General features: G+C 43.4%; 1 protein-coding gene across 1 annotated transcript; it reads left to right on the forward strand.

The window, feature by feature from the left end:
* Window positions 1-495: 495 nt before the first annotated feature.
* On the forward strand, window positions 496-16,630 carry LOC135914231 (uncharacterized). Its single transcript, XM_065446991.1, has 4 exons — window positions 496-1,352; window positions 6,074-6,257; window positions 9,014-9,168; window positions 10,939-16,630. Exons 1-4 carry the CDS (start codon window positions 1,155-1,157, stop codon window positions 11,215-11,217), a joined length of 816 nt encoding a protein of 271 aa, XP_065303063.1. The 5' UTR covers window positions 496-1,154; the 3' UTR covers window positions 11,218-16,630.
* Window positions 16,631-19,268: the final 2,638 nt, after the last annotated feature.

Here is a 19,268-nt window from a genome sequence, read left to right on the forward strand (position 1 = left end):
AAAAAAAAAAACATCAGTGAGCTGTAAGAACTGTAAGACTGCAAGAAGCACAATAAGAACTGTTAAATGCCACACGCGCGTCCTGCAAGATGTGCGTGATTTCAGTGTTTTTGTTACGTAACTTCTTCAGTGGTGAGCTCTTCTCTACCGCTGTCCCTTTTCTCTCTTGTTTTTCGGTTGTTCCTTATTCGATAAAATGTGAGCTGCCGCTTAGCCCCCTCCACACAGAGAAGTTGTTCTCGTACTGTAAACTCCTGAAAAGGAGTGTTAGAGTTCAATCTGTTATTCACCATCAATATGCGTTATAAATTACTCGTAGCAGTCCTGGTGATTTCAACGTATACATATATAGTTTCATTTTGATATGCGGACATAATCACTTGTGGTACGATAAGTTTTAAATCCATTCCCCACTTTAAAACACTACAGGTTGAGCGACCGCGTCTTCGCTTTAACCTGTTTGTTTATCGAAGACGGAGTGCTGGCGCGCGCGTTTGAAGAGGCGCACGTGAACGTTAGCGTTCGGTATAAAAACGCCACTCACAAATATTGCACTCTACAGAGTGTTTTGAGTTTCGAACTATTCATACAAATGAAAAGGTGCGGCAAGCTGCCCGAAAACTACGGTCCGCTGGAAGTTTGCGCTATGTTCAGCGCCCTTTGCGCGCCCGGAATCCCTGTAGAGCTATGCGGCGAAGCTACTTCCACAGGAGACGATGGCTACAGTGCTGCTCCCGTCCTTTCACCATGCCTTCAGTGAAAATTTGAGCCATACTAGCCAATACACCGTTTGAAACAACACTGAAAGTTTACAGGTTGTCTCGTCACCTTTGAGATAATTGTAAATTATGTTTCGCTACAGCATCAAGTATAACAGTAAATTTAACTTTCTAAAAAGCCCATAGAGGACGCCCACAACGGTTAGTTCTAAAAGATAGATTACAAAAATGGTTACATTTTGAAGCGTGTTTGAATGACTACTTAGACTTGAAAAACTCTCGGCATGAGTGGCGCCGAGTTGGAGGCTGGGAAGGCGCGGCTATATTTGTAGACGGTCCCCCGAGTAGAGTGAAAGTTGCCAAAATAAAGATGCCAGAGGAGCAGCAGGACCAGAGGGAGGTGGACCCACGCCCAGTTCGGCGGCCACGACGAAGATGGCGTCCCGCGAGAAAGCCAAAGGACAGCACGCGACGACCAAAAACGGACGACTCCCGCGAAGATGGGTGGCCTGTTTCGTATTGGCCATCATCCAGCTCATCATCGGCCTGGGCCTTCTGGCTGTTGGTGCCGCGGACGTTGTCTTCACGCTAGACCACAAGTGTAAAGATCGCACAGGAGCCTCCTTCTTGCAGGCGAGTCGCGCGCACCTTTTGTTGTCCGCGATCTTTCCGCGGCTTTCATGCACTGCCGTACGTCGCGCGCGCGTGCGCTGGGCCAAGTTGTGCGTGGAAAGCAATTGCACAGCTTTTCTCACTCAGCTTCGCGGTAATCATGCACAGCGTTTCGTTGCAAATGCGCGAAACATGGCCAGACACGCCGTCGACGACCGCGAAGTCTTGCTAGGGCTGTATGCGGTATGTCGACGCTGGCCGTGTCACGAGTTCCGGCACCTTGGCTAGTTCCCATTGTATGTAGTCCGCTACCAAACCAGAAAGTTTCATTTTACACTGCGACACAGCTAAATGTTAACTTGCTCAGAGCGAAGTCGCGATTTTTGCTGTCCATGTTTCACAAGTGTTTGGCGTAAAATTTTCATAATAAATAAAGGCCCGCAAACTAAAGAGGAGGACTTCGAACACTGGGTGAGCGCGCAGTGGTAATTACTTTCCTGTTTACATGCAGCTTTATTCCTTAAAATTCAAATGGCCTTTAGAAGGCTGATAATAAGACAGTTGGGGCGCACGTGTGCGCTTCTTTGATAGATTGACTCAACTTGGCAACTTTCTATTAGTGGATGGTATTCGAGTGCAAAATGACATTAAATAATTCACAGTAGTGGATATACCTTTCAATGTCAGCCCGAAGGATGTAGGCCTGCTACTGTCTCACACCCATCACTAATGTTATTCCCGACATCTCAAAATATGAAACATGTCCGAGCCCCGTGACGCAAGCCTGTATTGTTATGCCGTTACCAATGACACTACTTTGACAACCCCCTCTACTATTTGATCTTCATTAGTGAGCGATATGACTCACTAATGGGAGGACATCCATTCACATTGTTGCATACATGACAAATTTAAAGTGATGCTTTCATTATTATAACTATTAAATTATTATAATTATTACATGACATTATACCTTCTCATGTGACGGGTTTAAATGTGCATTCAATTTTTCGATCTTGTTTCTCATAATTCAAGTTTTTCAGTACTGCCCAAATTTCAGAGGGTTACATAAGATCAATCTAGAACATAGTTTTTAGAAATGTTGCTAACTTGTGTACGTGGCACAGCCAATTGGTGCCAGTGAAGCAGTGAATTTCACTTGTGACACTTCATTTGTGGGAGTGTTGTTATAGTATTCACAACTTGCAGCCTAATGCTCTGCAGTACACTTACTAGGTATTAAGTATTCACTGGAAATGCTTTAACAACTTGTTGTTTTTTTAGATATGTGCACATTTGAGCTAAAATTTATTCACAGGTTGTATTTGGTCTCGGATCTGTCTAAATGTTTGATAATAGCATATGCTTAGTTTGTCAAAAAAAAATTTTATTTTCTTTTATTTGTTAGTGTGTACGCAAGTTCCAAGCAGGGTGGGCAATACAATGTAAAATAAAACAGCAACAAAACAAGAAAATTAACAACAGTGATGTTGGCCCAATAATGTTAACTTAAAGTCTTATCAGCTGATTCAGTGAGACAATGACATTGATGTATGGTCCTTGGAAAAAAAGACAACTTGAACTGGTCAATACGTGCAAAATATATTAGTGCATTTGGTTGGCAGTGTCAGGTGGGCCTGCAAGTTAAAAGTGATGAATATGGTAATTGATCTAGAGCTAGTTCAATATTTGAAAGTTCGGAGGGAAATTCGAGCCTAAATTTTTGCCGTCATACTTGGTAATAGCTGCATGTCGTTAGTTTCCATTAACTTTCAGGGCAAGCCTAACATGGCAAGTTTGTTAAATGTAAACCTTACAGTCTTCCCTTGGATACGTTCAAGACTGTAAACATTAGATTTCATATAGGGGTCCCAGACAATGCATGCATATTCTAGTTTTAGCCTTAGCTGCCTAACAAGGGAAGTGTAGCAGAGAAGTTTGATATTAGTGGGAGTGGTCTTAAGTTCGTTTCAGGACCCGGAGCTTGTGGAAGGCAGATGAGCAAATGTTACCAATATGAAGACTGCAAGATAGGTTAGAAGTCAGTGCCACAAAGAGATATTTGTAGTAACTTATTGTTGTAGTGGTACAATATTTGATTGCATCTGCAAAGCTTGGGAAGTAAGTACCTGACATACTTGGCAGTACCAATCTGAACAGCATCTCATATCTCACTGCAAGGAATTTTGAACCATTACTTACGTTTTCCTGGCAAACTAGGCAATTATAGCATCACCAAGTGCAGCTTCAAGACAATGGGGCCACTACCAAAGGCACAGTACTAAAATATTTTTTGTTTTGGTTATCATTTCAGCTCAGCGAAAATAATCCATTAGAAGACCTTGATGAGGGCTAGTTGGTTCATATTTAGAAATGAGGTTGCACAGTGCAAATAAAACAAAGACACGAGGAAACAAATAACACAGACAAGTGCTGGGAAGTACAATTGCTTGACAAATGCTTGTCTCTGGTTTTTGTTTCCTCGTGTCCTTGTTTTATTCATGCTGTTCAACCTCAGTTCTAAACAATCCAGTTCTAATTAAACTGGGGGAAAGAAAAATGGTTCAAACCGGTTTGAATTAGTTCATGTTCACTTGCGTAATTTAAGATTAAGTAAAACAGCATAAATTTTTTATGGTCCTTGTGAGATGCACAGAAAGAGTGGGAAGAAAAATGCATGCATGCTGTTCTTTGTGTCATAAGTGCTTACAAATAATTACAATAATGAGATTATGGGAGCGTCCCTCAAAAGCAATATGTAATCAATGTCGCTCCTACTTCAGTTTACATAGCACTGCAATCAGAAGTGACTGCCTAGAAAGCACTTGCACTCGTTTCGCCGGGTATACAGGAATCTTAGAACCGGACAACTATTTGACAGTTGTCACTTCCAAGTGCTCAAAAGTGTGTTACTAACATCCCTGCTTCTTGACAAACAACATTGAAAACTCCAATAATGGTGCTGCCACTTATAAAATGACAGCAAGCCCACGTACATTAACAAATGTACGTGGCACAGTTGAACCACAAGTGCAGACAATGCATGGATGGTAAGCTCCAGAGAAGGTGGCCGACTTAAACCAAAAGTTGATACCTTTCTTCTTTTTGGTTTTGTTCCTGACTGAAAAAAAAAAATGTTGCAGTTCGGCATGTTTTTGGTATAGGAGAACTTTCTGCTTGGATAAAAAGTTTCTTAATTAACTGCTCGCAATTTGTGGTTTATGAAAAAAACACTTTCCAACACAGTCGCAGTAACATCCGGAGTCCCCCAAGGGTCTGTTCTCGGACCATTGCTTTTCTTACTTTATATTAACGATATCACAGATAACATCAATTGCAATATAAAAGTGTAAAACTATTCACAGACGACTCCATCATATACAGAGAAATTAATCATTACAGTGATCATATTAAATTAAATTATTCTCTAGCTGACATAGCTGATTGGTGCTTTAAATGGCAGATGCAAATAAACATACAAAGTCTGCAATCATGACTGTAACCAGGAAAACAATATCATCAATCTTTATATGCGCAATTAACGTCACTCCACTTAACAAAGTTGAACAGAAATGTCTAGGCGTTACATTAACCTCGGAGGTCAAATGGAACAAACATATCAGTAATACAATCTACAAGGCACTGCGCAAACTATTTTCTTAAAAAGAAGCCTGGTGCTCGCAACCCAGGCAATGAAGCTGCTTGCCTATACATCATTTGCAAGGCCTGTTCTTGAATACGCTAACACAGTCTGGTTTCCGCATACACTGACTAACATAAGTAAACTAGAATCAATACAAAGGAAAGCTGTGAGGTTCCTCCATTACAAATATAAACGTACAGACTCGCCAACAAATCTTTTAACCCAGTCCGGTTTGCGAATGCTATCCACAAGCGCGAAACATGCTTGCTTAAAATTTTTGCTTCAACTACTAAAAAATAACTGTAGGATAGATACCTCCAAATACATTTCATTCTTTGAGAGCTGACCTACACGTAACAAGCATTCGCACACATTGACAGAATACACATGTAAAAATGATGCATCTAAGTATTCTTTCTTCCCATTCGCAATAGCAGAATAGAATCAATTTGATGCTATTATCACTAACATTGAATTGTTATCCGAATTTATCTCACAACTAGAAAAAAACTGTGTGTGAATAACACTACCTATGCATGCAGGGACACTGTTGCATATTGCTTTATTCATTAGGAAATTTTAATAAACCCTCTCATTTATGACTGCTTATTCGTTTGCCATAATGATTCTCAAACACTCATAGTTTTATTTTAGTTGCTTCTGTTTCATTACTTGTCCCTAGTGATACCTGTGCTACTGTTATAAAGCCTCTTCCTTTCCTTCCCTTTCTTTTTTTTTCATTATTTACTATTCCATTTGATCTTAACATGGTTTACTTGAATGTGTAACTTGCACTGCCTATGTCGTTTTTTTTATAACCTACACTTTAATTTTCTTGCACTGTGCAGCTGAATTATTGTACTGCCCAACTGCCATGCTGTCGAAGGAGAGCAGCAGTATTGAAAATAAATAAATAAGTAAATAAAAATTTGTGCAATCTCCTTTACATTTCTTTTCCACTTTTCAGTTTAGCTTTAATTCTGTGCCATGGTTCCAATAATTATAAAGCTTATTCTGTAGTAGCACGCTATGTTATCCACACCACTGCCATCTGATATGACTGTTGCAAATAAGTGGCTGAATTTTGTCGATTTTGCAGGGTGTCGTATGCGTCGTTTCTGCTGCCTTTGCCCTGGCTGCATACTCGCCACGTCGAGTTCGAACACAGGGGCATCCGAATAGAGTCCTGGTCGCAGTGCATGTTCTGCTGTCCTTCCTTGTGGCAGTAGTCAGCTTCAATGTTGTGACGTGCTTGGCCACGTACACAGGTGACAGGACCACAGGTAAGTCTTACTTCCTTCTGCCCCATGCCTCAGTTGCAGCTGCAACACTTTTTAGCTCAAAGCCCATATTCACAACTCCTCTCTTGCTTAACAACTTTTCCTGATCGACTATCATTTCGGCGCCGACCACTGATAGTAGCAATAAGTGGGATTGTGAGACAGCCATCATGACACTGGCCAATCACGGACAATGCTTCCTCTTGCTCCAATGGGTCACTGAAACTTGAGATTACGCAACATCCAATATTAAATGCGTGGTCTGACAGCTTACGTGGTGTCACGCTATCTCGGCATGCCCACTCTTTGCATATGTGGCAGATTGCCTCTAAAGCATGGTGCATGGCTACATATGCACTCAGATGCACTTACAGCCATGCACAGCCACGGCCAAGACACACGCCAACCTAACCCACTGCATGCGCTTGATCACGTTGCCGCGAGCTCGCTCCCCTTCCCCTCTTTCCCTTTGCTCGCACGGGCATGGTAAGGCAGCACTCGTGAAGCCACCATCTTTCTTCTCTCACCTTCACACACTTTCACTCACACCTAAAGCACACAGTGCACTTATCGCACTTGTACTTTATTGATCGTTTTTGGGGAGCAGTTTGTTCTAGAGAAAAGAGATGGTACTTTCAGCAGTGTGCTCCACTTTGCCTCAGTGACGGCGCACAAATATGAAACTATTATTGCTTCTACCTTTCTTCTGTGCGATCCACTGTTGGAAATGCAACAGAGTTTTCGTTAATGCGCTATGCTCCAATCACGCTGGATTGAATCATGTGGATTGAAGACATGTGCAGTAGTTGACTGCAAAAATAGTGACTGGCATATTAAGGAATGAAATGAATCTGTGTAGTCAAGTTTGCAGACCGCTGCTGCATCTTTCCACACGCGTTACCTGCACTTTGAGATGTATGGCTTTCCTCAATGATACAGAAATTTACTTGTCCGCCAGTGTTGTATCGCTAACCTTAAAAAAAAGGGCTTCAGCCTCGGAACATTGGAAAGAGTTAGTACCGCTTGTTAAACAATAACAAAACGAGTAGTGCCACTTCCTGCCATAGCAAGTTTTGCGCACATTATCTACACACATCTACCCCAGCTGGCACGGAAACTTGCGCCACTCTATCGCCAATGTGTCAAGAATAAATGAATTGGAGCACACTTGAATACGTATATGCGCACTGCATACGTGCAATAAATCACGGACTGTACCGATAGTGCATGAATAGTCGAAGCTGAATGTTTCGTGATGGTCCACAAGAGTAAGCAAGTTACTAGCGATAATACATCTTTGCTACAAGGTATTAAAATGCCCAAAGTAGCTGCGTTTCAAACCTTGTGCGCAGCAAGAACAAATCTATCGGAAATGAGCACACCCACGAGCGATTAGGCAGAAAATAATCAGATAGTGATCGCACCGAGGAGCCTTGCTGAGTCAGAAACGTGACAAGCCACTGCGTCAAAATATATTTGCCAAATAAAGTACAAAGAGCAAAACAGAATAACATTGAATCAATTCATGAGTGGAAAGTTTGAATAGCTTGGAATATATATTTAGCACCGCTTTTAGAACAAGCACCTTATACACTGGTCGTGCCATCTGGACATGGGTTAATCAGCTCCGAAAGCGCTTTTGCATGTTCTCTCAAACTGTGGCCAAAGCTTCATGTCGTCCAATCGGTCACTGTCTACGACATCTCCCGAAACAGAGGTTTGCTAAGCTGCACTGGCGTCGTACATATGCATTGTTAACACGGATTCAACGGAGGCAGTTGAGGAAAGCAATGGACACATCACCATGTGTTCAAACACGGTAGCGCCCACAGGATTGCCGCGAAAGGGGTCAATACGAAACATGATTTGGATCCACTTTGGTGGTCGCTCTTGTCGTGTGGCGCACGATTTGAGAGGTGCCTTTGCAAACAGCCGTTTGTAATTCAATCATTTGACCATCTGCATATGCAGAAGTTTCCATTTTTTGTCTCGGCGTTCCTTTGCGGCGGCAGTGAAATTTCGTTATATTGAAATGGCATACAAATGTACTTCGTTATATTGAATTTCTAAATACATGGTGTTCTATGAACAAGAGGCCAGAAAAAGTTATACTTCTGCACACTTTAGGCCACACGTTTCGTCAGCCAGATGGCCGTGACGTGACTTGCGCGATGATGCACACACTAGACACACATTTCATCATTCAGAACTATGGAGTTGTTGTGGCATTGGGGAAGGGTGCTCGTCTTGCATCCCGGAGGCCTGACTTTGATTCCCACACGGACTGAAATTTAACTAAAATTCGTTTCAAAGGCATTAGTTGACTTTGTGTACATGAACCCCTCTGAGAATTTTGACATGGATTCGAGTATTTCCAGAAGAGGGTTATAGCGCCGAAAAAACACAACACACAGCAAGCGAGACGGGACAGGCGCCTGTCCCGTCTCGCTTGCTGTGTGTTGTGTTTTTTCGGCGCTATAACCTTCTTCTGGAAACATGCACCAACTAGCCCCCCAACAAGTATCCGAGTATTCTTTGACGTGTTTTTACTCTTTGCTGCCGGAAATTTTTGGTTCCATCATTCAGTCTAGCCGTTGACTACAACGCCAGGTTTTCATGTAATGAGGCATCTAATGCTTTTGCATTCATTTGTGTCATTACGTGTCAGTGCATTCATGGGCAAGTATGCCAACCTATGTCTATGTATCATACTGCTTATGTGCATTTGACTCTCGGCATGTTTTGCTTTGCATCGGCAGCCCTGTTTGCAGTTATCCTGTCCAAGGTAGTGCTGACCTACACGTGCCATGTCTTGGGAGGCATCTGTGCGGGTGTGGCGGTGCCCGACCTGTGCCGCAATGGTTCCGGCCTTGTGACATTTGACACCTTCCACAGGGATATCACTGCCAAGCAGGTAGGTGCAGTGAGGACAGTGATAGACAGATCAAGTAAACAGACCATGAAGCGACATTTTAACTTTGCACGTTTTTTCATGTGTATATAGTTAGTATAAGATATCTGATGTAACCTGGCTGCCATGAACTGTATAGTTTATTGTCATGTTTGGGCTTAGTACATGCTAAAAATTTTTTTTGACTTATGAGCTGCATTTGCAGCATTGCTATTGTAATAAACATGTTTTTCCCAGAGCCGTGTGACATCATTTACTGTTTCAAGTACGAAAAGGTGTGCCTCGTAGAATTTCGCCCATTGTGCAACAAAATTTGGCTAAAAGGCAAATATGCGAAAGAGAAAATGCTTTGCTAGTATGGAGATCCTCTTTTTTTTTATCATTGTTGAAAAATGATACTACTAGTTAAGGAACTTGAGAAGCAATGATGGTTGGGTAGGATAGTATTGAGAAAAAGGAGCAAGCTGGCCACATACTAGCCCTGTGGTCATGATTAACATTATTTATGCGAGTGTGTGCACATTTCTGCATGTGCTTGGATTGACCAGAAAACTCTAATGCAACCTGGCCCACTAGATGTAGAGCTTAACTTCAGCTCGACAGTTGATGTGCTGGTTTTTCACATGGCACTGTGAATGTTTACTACAAATGATAATGTGCAAAACACCGCAGGCTCATACTTTTGGTAGAGCTGCAGTTCCTCATTTTTCGTTTTTTTTCTCTTATCTTAATATGGTGACCAGTGCATACAACAGGACTAGAGAGAGAGAGAGGTATTTATTATGATAGGAAAGCCGAGAGGTCGGCCTGAATCAGTGTTCTCACCTGCTACTCAGCGATGGGGGAAGGGGAAAGGGTGTAGAAAGAATAGAGAAGACGTTGATTATGAGGATGAAGATGGTGGTGAGAATCTTGCACGTTGCAAGACTCTTCAAAGTCTCTTGTCCAGTCTGCTCTCATACAGAAATTTGTTGAGAGGCTTCAGACTATGAGGCTGATGACGAGAATCAGGCAAAGGTCCCAATAGAATCTTTTCAGTTAATGGTCCAACAGCAAATTTTGACAAGACATCTGTCAGCGATTTTCTCTGTACATCAAATTGCGGGCAGATGCACAGGAGGTGTTCTGTCATCTCGGGAATACTGTATTCCTCACAATTCGGACTTTCCGCCCGGCCGATGAGATGTAGGTAGTGCCGCGTGAAGGCCACGCCTAATCATAATCTGTGCAGCAAACTTGCATCGCACCTTTTCATGTTCAGTAGTATTCGTATTTTCATCTCTGGGTCGAGTTCGTGAAAATGGGATAGACACTGGCGTGGCATTAATGTGGGCCATCTTTGCCTCTGCGACTGTGAGCTCATTTCCATGTAAGCCACAGTGTCCCTGACACCTTATGAATGAAACCTTATGCAATGGCCAGCTCTTAGGACGACATTGTGCGATTCGACCACCTCTTGAGCAAGGACATAGTAAGGTCCTCGTCTAAGGGCGGAATTGATCACTTGAAGTGCCGGCTTGGAATCGCAAAATATAGTCCAAGTCCGATGCGGCTCCATCGATATATAACGAATTGCTTCCCGAACGACAATTTCTGCAGCCATTGAGGTGGTTTGGTGGTCGAGGTCGAAGCAGGACAAGAAAGATACAGACAGGACATATGTGCTGTTACCTTCCTTGTCTTGTCACCTTTTGCCAAATCGAATGAAAGCAAGCTTGCGCAGCTTCGAGCGCTTACTGAGCCGACTTTCCACACCATCTCCATTAATTTCAGGCGCCACAGAACCAGAGTAGCAATGCCCCCACCACGACAGCTGCTCCCAGCAGTGCAGCTGGGCCAGTGCAGCTACCTGAGGCACGTAGCCATGTACAAGAGGCCCCTGGCACAGGCGAGAAGCTCACTGTAGTCACTCTTCCAGAGGCAGACGTCATCTACGCCGTGCCTGAAAACAGCTACGTAGTGCGTCGCCCAGAGGGGTCATACGTGGCTCCCCCTGGCAACTCCCGGCTGGCACCCTTCTTCCCCACCTATACACGGGTTGCCATTGAATGACAGTGTCTATTGCAGGAAGGTTGCAGGCCACACTGAGGCCATGTCGCACAAGAAAACATTTGATGGACACACAACAAGCCACCGAAAATGTCCTCGCCATCCTTTCCCAGCTCTGGTAACAGGCTTCAGTCATTTTGGCCTTGGCAAATGTCCCTAGGTGGCCATTGAGACTTCATTTGTCTGTCTTTCTTGTCTCCGTTTGGCTGAAGACATAATGTCGCCTTGTGGCTGTCCTCTGGCTGTTTACCATCTTGCAGCCATGAGTGGTCATGCAGCCTGTATATATAGTACTAGTAAATTTCTGTGCTATGTGATCTGCCCTTCACTCCACAACTATAATGAGTACTGCAAACAAGCTCTACTGCCTCTAGTTGCTGCTTTTCTGCCATACTTCAGTAATGATGTTGAAGCAAAATGGTCCAGTTGAATTATTTCTGTGCTTATGGAACCACCAATTCATCAAAAATATCATATGCTAGTTGATTGCCTGGCAAGGAATCTTTAGGCTGGTTTGACATCTTTTCATCATCTTGTCTTCCTTTCCTTCCTTTTATATTGCACTCACTCAATTGATAATTAAACATGGTGTTTAAAAAATGCTTATTTTATCACTTATATCCTCTGCAGAGAGCCAAACACCTGAAAAATGAAGTATGCAAGAGGTCTAAGCAGTTTGTTGTTAACAAGCTGTTGTGTGCAACGGCTGTGCTTTCAGAGTGAGGCAGTGGTGCAGTTCTGAAAGGAAGCAAGATTTCTGCCTGTAAATTGTTCCTAAGCAGTTATAAGTGTGCCCTCAAATGCCAGCATGGCCATAACTGTAAAGCATCATCCATAGTGAATGTTTCTAGCTGATTTTTGACGTGGTCGTTCCAACATCAGCTTAACCATTTTACACTGTGCCATAGCCACGCTGTTACAGTTGAAATGCCTGCCATAGTGTTTTTGTACCATTAAACAAGCAAATCAAATAAAACTAGGGCACTGTTATTGTGTGGTCATCACAAGCATTAAATGGAATGTTGGATGGAACTACACCAAAAGCATGTTGAAAATATGTTCCACATAGCTTTTCTTTTTTTAGGCTGTTGTTGCAGTGCCTTTGATTGTGCAACTTAGCTATTGCACTGCAGTCAACATCTGATTTTTCAGGCTCCCTAGGGGCTGCGAAATGTCTGAAAAATCCGGCAGTCCGAAAAAAATGAATGCATGCCTAGGCACATCCGAAATGTAACTCTCAAGGCCTGCCAGTACGCTTATCAGGTGTATCAGTGCTTTTACTGTGACAGGAGACGGCGGATGCATGCATGTATAATTAAGGAATGCATATTGTGTTCTATGACAGTTGCGCCTTTCTATTCTTGGTATGCTTCACCGCGTAACACCGCTGTGTCACGGCGAAGCTGACTTTTGGAAATGGCATTTTGCAGTGCACCGAGCTCTCCGTGCTTCGAAACCATCGGCGAGAATTACTTGCCAAGATGGAGTCAGTGCTATTGCTGACAGTGGTGAATTCTTTCAATTAAAGAAAAAACTGCGCCGAACAGCAGGAAGCTTGATGGTGTATGGCTGCCAGCGAATCGAGTGCCGATTTGAGGCGTTGATAATCAAAGTGGCATCAGTAGTGGCGTCAATTAATGCCATTTCAGACCTGCAGTCATGCCAAAAAGCCTGGGATTTTAGCGGCCGAAGTTTCGGACGTTCTTATACTTCGGCTCTACGGGGGGGAAGGGCAAGTGGCGGTGCCGCGAAGTCGGCCGAATTATCTAATATGTCTGAAAAATTTGTTGTTGTCTGCACACCTGAGCAAAGTGATACAGGAAAGTATGCCTAGGCTATAAAGCTAGGCACCTTATGAATGCGTATTTAATGATACTACTATGTGTATCAGACTTTTTTCTCTTTCTGTTTTATAAACATTTTTACTGGTAACAAGCAAGGACATTGTTGAAGACTAAATTCTTTCCTTGAAGACATGCTCAAACATTACTTAATCTTGTTGGATCACTTGTCACTCAACCGAATGTTAAGTCTCCCCTTTCTTTTTCTTTCTTTTTTTCTGCATTCATCGCGCAAGCCAGTGATTGCGATTGGCAAAGTGTACCTCTCTTTGTACCCATCCACAACCAAACGAGGCCTGTTTTCATTGATGTTGCTGCTCGCTTTTTGCTGGCTTTTATTGAAAGTGTGTCAATTTGCCAGCTAGATGTTTACATATGCTTTTGCAAAGTGCTTTTCTCTCTCTGGCTGCTGTTGGTATTCTGATGAAGTCTTTACCCCTTACCCTTTACCCCGCTGCTGTGTAAGCATTGTCTTCATGTTTGTAATGTGACAACAAATTTAATGTGCAGACAAAAAATTTTAGATCCCGCAAAATAAGTACATTGATGATTCAAACACTAACTGAAACCACATACAACCATGGCCAAAGGCTTGTAAAAAAACCCTCGAGTCCATTGTATCCATCCTCGCCACTTAGCTCCTGCTTAGCTATGATGTTCTGCTGCTGGGAATGAGGACTGAGATTCAGTTCCCATACTAAGTGACCTCGGAAGCACAACCCGTGTACTTCGTCATGGTGACAGTGACTATGGCATTGTTTTGCTGAGCATGCAGATACGGGCTTGTTTCCTGGCCGCGGGAGCCGCATTCCGATAGGGATAGTATGCAAAAAAGCTTGTGTAGTGTGTTTTGGGTGCACAATAAAAAGCCCCAGGTGGTATAAGTTTACTTGGAGACCAGTCTAAATTTATTAGTGCTGTTTAGCGTAGACCTTCTCTTCTACTGCAGCTGCGGCGACTGCGTGTCCTTTCTTGGAAGAAATTTGCAGTGGGTTCATAGGCTAGCCAATCTGAAATAGCTGATAGCATCTTGTGTGCCGTCTTCTCGTGTGCCAAGTCCGCATTCTAGAGAGAAGCAGCATCAAGGGAAATTCGCTCGCTGCTACTGCCATTCTTTATTGCGCCAGCATTCTTACAGCTAGTGCCTGTGATCATCAAGCGAGATGTGTTCATGTTGCATGTGCACATGTGACAACGTGCTTGTTAATTTAATTAGTAAGCAAATCTTTACAGCAGTTTATGCAGCTGATAAAGCAACTAACCTTACTTTGTACAGCTGTCCAATAATTTGCTATTGCAAGCAATGCTTCGCCTGTCAGGCGAAACTGTGACTTTCAAGCATCAGCATTGTACGTGCATTTGTGCTCTGCAACTCTGGAAGGACCACAACGTACACAGACACATCGATGTGCCTTCTGGATGGCCCTTGTAATAAGTTTACAATGCTTTTGTGAAGTTGGCCACCATGTCATGTTCCAGTCCTATAGACTGTTGTTTCCTTTTCTTCCACTGCCATGGTAACCAAAACCAAATGATCCTGTGTGCCTTTTTCACAAAACAGCACTGCCAAAGAACGCTGTTAACAAAAGTAAGCCAGTATGTCATAGCATACAACTGCACAAGAGTACTGAAAGTATTTGTATATGGCATGTTCTATGTAAGTTTCAAGTATTTCTAGATGGCTTTGCAAGTATATTTCACATTACTGGTGGTGTGGCCAGAACACAGTACATTGTTTCATTTACAATGAATTGTACAAGATACCGGTGCTAGTTAAACCAACCCTAATCACCATTATTCGCGACTCAGTTTGGTGTGGTAGTGCTTTTTTCCTGCCACACTAATTCTTTTATACGTGAACATAGTGGAACATGAATTGACTGCAATTGCTGGCAAAGTCAAAACCCAGTCAAGGCGATTATGCTTATTTTGTGTAGTGTTATTCGTTTTTATCATTTTTTCTCTTCCTTTTCCCCTACCACATTTATCATTTATAGGTCTGCATTGCCACAATGTGGATGTGCTTAACTCGGTTCTCTCATAATGTTTCTGGTGGACAGACCCAGTTGTCTTGCAGCAACAGCTCTTTGTCAAAGACATAATTTTATATGTAGATACGTAAATATATGCACATACTTCTGTGTTTACATTTGCGTATTGTTTTAGACTTCCTGGGCAAGATCTGTAGCCTTTGTTAACATTGGGTCACAGCTTTCCTTTAGTTATTCAGGGTTTGGTTGGTTCCTGTTTCATGTAGCACTGTCCTTTTAGTGCTATGCTGTGCTACTGTATTCATCATCTTCTTTTTTTTTTCCTCGAGAGCAGGACAACTTTGTATCAAAGAGTAAGGCTGCCGTTTTGGATGCCTGTTAGTCTTTGTTCTGCACCACCTCATTTTTGCATCTTTATAGCACCCTGTACACTTGCCAGAAGAGTGGCAAAATACTTTGTGTGTGTTTGTACATGTTTGTCTGCATTATTCAGTGCAAAATGGATGTGCCTTAAGCTCGACCCACATGGAGTACTTGCCCATCTGGCTACATGCCTGCGTCAGCTTATACGGCTTATGGTCTGTATTCGTCTGGTTGTGTAAAGGGCTCAGTTCATCATCGTGCCCCTCACAACTGGAATAAGTTACTTAATTGGGCGACTTGGAATTGCAAAGCCATAGTGGACTTTCAGCGCAGAATTGCAGAAATCACAGGAATGAACAAGCAGCACTCTGTCCACGGCTTTTTATTCCCATGATTTTTGTGTCATTATGCCCTGAACTTCTGATATAGATTCTACATAACCACCCAGGTACCATTTAGTTTTAGTAGTTGTTGCCCTAGTTAGCCACTTGGCATATATGACTGCAGACTGAGTTGAGCTTTGGAGTGCAGTGACACTGACTTCTAGTGTACGCAAATATGTCGGTGAATTTCTGAATATTACATTGTATGACTGCACATAGTGTGGTCAAGGTGTTCAAGCTCACGCAGATGCATAACCAGACTCATGTGCAGTGCTCCATGTGATGCAGGCTTTGTCCTGATGCGTCACGAACATGCAGCAGCTTGCAAGTGTGATAAACGTGTCAAGAGCTTGTTTTTGTTTGTTCGTGAAAGCATTGACTTACAAAGTCATGCCTCCTAACTGTGGCCAAAAACTTTGCTACAATGCCAACAGATTGTCTACACTACTACTTACGGCTTGATGTAATTTATTGCCAATAAGTGTTAGTTATGGAAGCTCGTCTTACATTCTCGCAAGACAACTCAAATCATGCACTCGTGTCTTATGCTTCCTCTCTATAATCAAAACTCATTTGTGTACTCTCCCGGCTAGTACTATACCCTGCAGTTCAATATGTACACGTTGCAATGAATGTTGCATTTGTAAGGGATCCAAGTGCAAACAGCTCTGCTACCACCTGCTGGCTCATTTGTGCTCAAATTTCACAGAGGTAGTGTTTCGTAGTGCAATTTGTTTGGTACCATGCTTGTAAGCAGTAATTAATTGTCTTGCACAGAATAAATAAAAAGTACATGTCACTTGCGTGATGCGAAAGTAGATTTTTTTCATTGAGTAGTTATTGTATGCTCAAATAGGGAGCAGAGTTGCACATAGGTTTTTCATGCTTCACTTGCAATACCATTCGCTGGGCGCTATCACGTGGTTCATAATGCACCTGTGCACTGCAGAAAAGCTGCCATTGAGGGAGCGCTAAACATTGGCAATGACAGCCCCAGCTCCTTTTCACATTTCAGCTTGTCTGATGAAGAATGCTTCTTTTGTTCATTCAGTGCAAATTTCTCATAAGTGCCTTTTATGTTGGCCTTGCTTGCTGTTTTGTTGATTGGCATCTGTTTTTGACAGATGGCACCAGGCTACACATCAGTGCATGCAGAAGGGTATTTCTATTTGCAGCTAGCAAATCATGCAAGCAAGCATGCTTGAAAGTTCGAGATAAAGTGGTTTGAATACACTGTTATCTCTGCTACTGGCGTTTTGTCCAGCCTGTCTCCTACACCCACTAAGTGTGGCTATCCCTCACAACCATGCTTTATTTGGTGCACAAGACTGTGGATCTCCATGTTACTCTTTTCCCCACAAAAACACACATTAAAGTCTACTATGGAAGTGCTGCCTATTGCCAAGAGGGCAAGCCTGCAATGCATATTTTCTTGTTTGGAGTGGGTGCTTTGCCCTCCTAGGCCATACAATGCCATTGCATCTTCTAATGAGAAAGAAAAAGTGACTTGTTTGGCCAGGCATTGCTGCAGACATCTACTTCCAATGTATGCCAGATGAAATGAACAAGTGCAACAACTGGGTACCAAGTCAAACAAAATACAGTGTATCATGACACCTCTGCATGGAATTTGAGTGAGAACGATAGTGGCTTTGCCAGAGGAGCTGGTTATACAGGGCTCTCTTATTGACGTAACGTGCAGTGCACAGGTTGAAGGTCTGCAGTTGATTTTACATTTTTGTTCCTAGTTGTTACATTGTTGTCTGTTTGCATGCAGTGAATAGCGAGGCAGTTAGTGCTACATGTCTACTGCTCTAACTGTCCACAATGGCATATATTTTCTTTTAATAACTGCCAACATTTGTTTTTGTGAAGCCTCATTAAACACATGACTTCAGACAGCTGTCTGTCTTTTCACTGGTAAAGTACACTGGACAACGATACATTTCCTGTAAACGATTGCAGGGTCTACTGTCCATACAATATACTTTTTCTGGTACACAAGCACCACCAACAGCCGTGCAAGCACGTATGGGAAATTAGTGCACACTGCAGAGGCGGGCATCATACATTTGCTTTCCTCTTGCACGGTACGAGAACCTGTCAACAATTAAACTGAAGTAAATTTGGCAAGGTGGCACATGTTACTGGCTATTTCAAACAAGAACGATTTTTCATTAAGGCGAAAGCTTTACGTGGCTTGTTGCAATGGCTCATACCCCAAAAAAGCGGCGTTTAGTTGAGTGGTTAAAAAAATATCAGTAATAGCTCCTACCCCCCCTCCAACGCAATGTAACTCTCAAGCGTCCGGCGAAGACACCGCTACCGGCGGCGGCAAGGGACCCACCACCAACACCGGCGCGATCAAGAATCATATAGTCAAGGCCTCTAGGATGCCCTAACTGCCCGAGGTGCATCGGAAGATTATAATCGGGCCACGAGATGAGGAGGATTAAATTTGAGCAAAGTAAGTACCACTGCTATTGGAAATGCAGTGATCGAGGCTTCGGACCTAACGGCAGAGCAAGCAAGTGAAGCATTGGTGCGCACCAACTTCGCACAAAATATTGTGGTGAACCACAATATTTTGTGCCTGAACCAGACCATGCGGCAAGGTACATGAGAATCAAGTCCTTCAAAATTGTGGAAACTGGAGTACGAAGTCAATGCGTACGAGACGGCCCCGCACGCCATGTGCAAAAGAGTGAGTAGACGAGTCGACATCGGGGACTCCCAGTCCACTATCACAAGGAATGTCGTGCATGAGCGCTACCCACTTGCTTTGGCCGCCAAGTGCATCAAAACGTCGAGCTCAGTCATCGTCCTCTTCAATGGAGTGAGAGTGCCAAACTTTGTACGCTACGGGCCGACCTTGTTGAGATGCTATCTCTGCAGGAACCAGTTTGATGTGTGCTTCACTTGTGGTAGGGTAGGACACCGCTTGGACGTGTGCTCCACGCCGGACTCTGTTGAGTGTAGAGGGTGTGGAGCCCTCAACCCACCAGTGGACCACGTTTGCGCGCCAAAGTGCAAGTTCTGTGGAGGAGACCAACCCACTGGAGACAAGGCATGCAAGCAAATATTTCAAACGGCCTATAGGATTTCGAGCACCCTATGCGCCTGGTCGCAATCGGCCACGAGGGAGAGAAGGCCACTCCCAAGTCAAGAGGAGCGCAGGTGCGAAGGGAACGCACCCGGTCGCAATCGGAAACGAGGGAGAAAAGCCGCTTTATGTCGAGAGGAGCGCAGGTGCGCTTAGAAGACGGAACACCTGATGTCAAGCCGACAGTTGGGACCACCTGGGCGGATAAAGTCAAAGGTACGGTAAGCATCGCCGGTGGCGCCACCACGCCGGCGGTGACTGAAAGCAATGATGCCAGAATAGAACAGTTGATTAGGGAGGCAAACTCTATGCGGAAAGCGAACGAAGAGCTGACCAAACAGGTAGTAGAACTCAAAAAGAAGGCACAGACGAG

Source organism: Dermacentor albipictus, chromosome 6 (assembly GCF_038994185.2).
Source record: "Dermacentor albipictus isolate Rhodes 1998 colony chromosome 6, USDA_Dalb.pri_finalv2, whole genome shotgun sequence".
NCBI classification, from domain to species: domain Eukaryota; kingdom Metazoa; phylum Arthropoda; class Arachnida; order Ixodida; family Ixodidae; genus Dermacentor; species Dermacentor albipictus.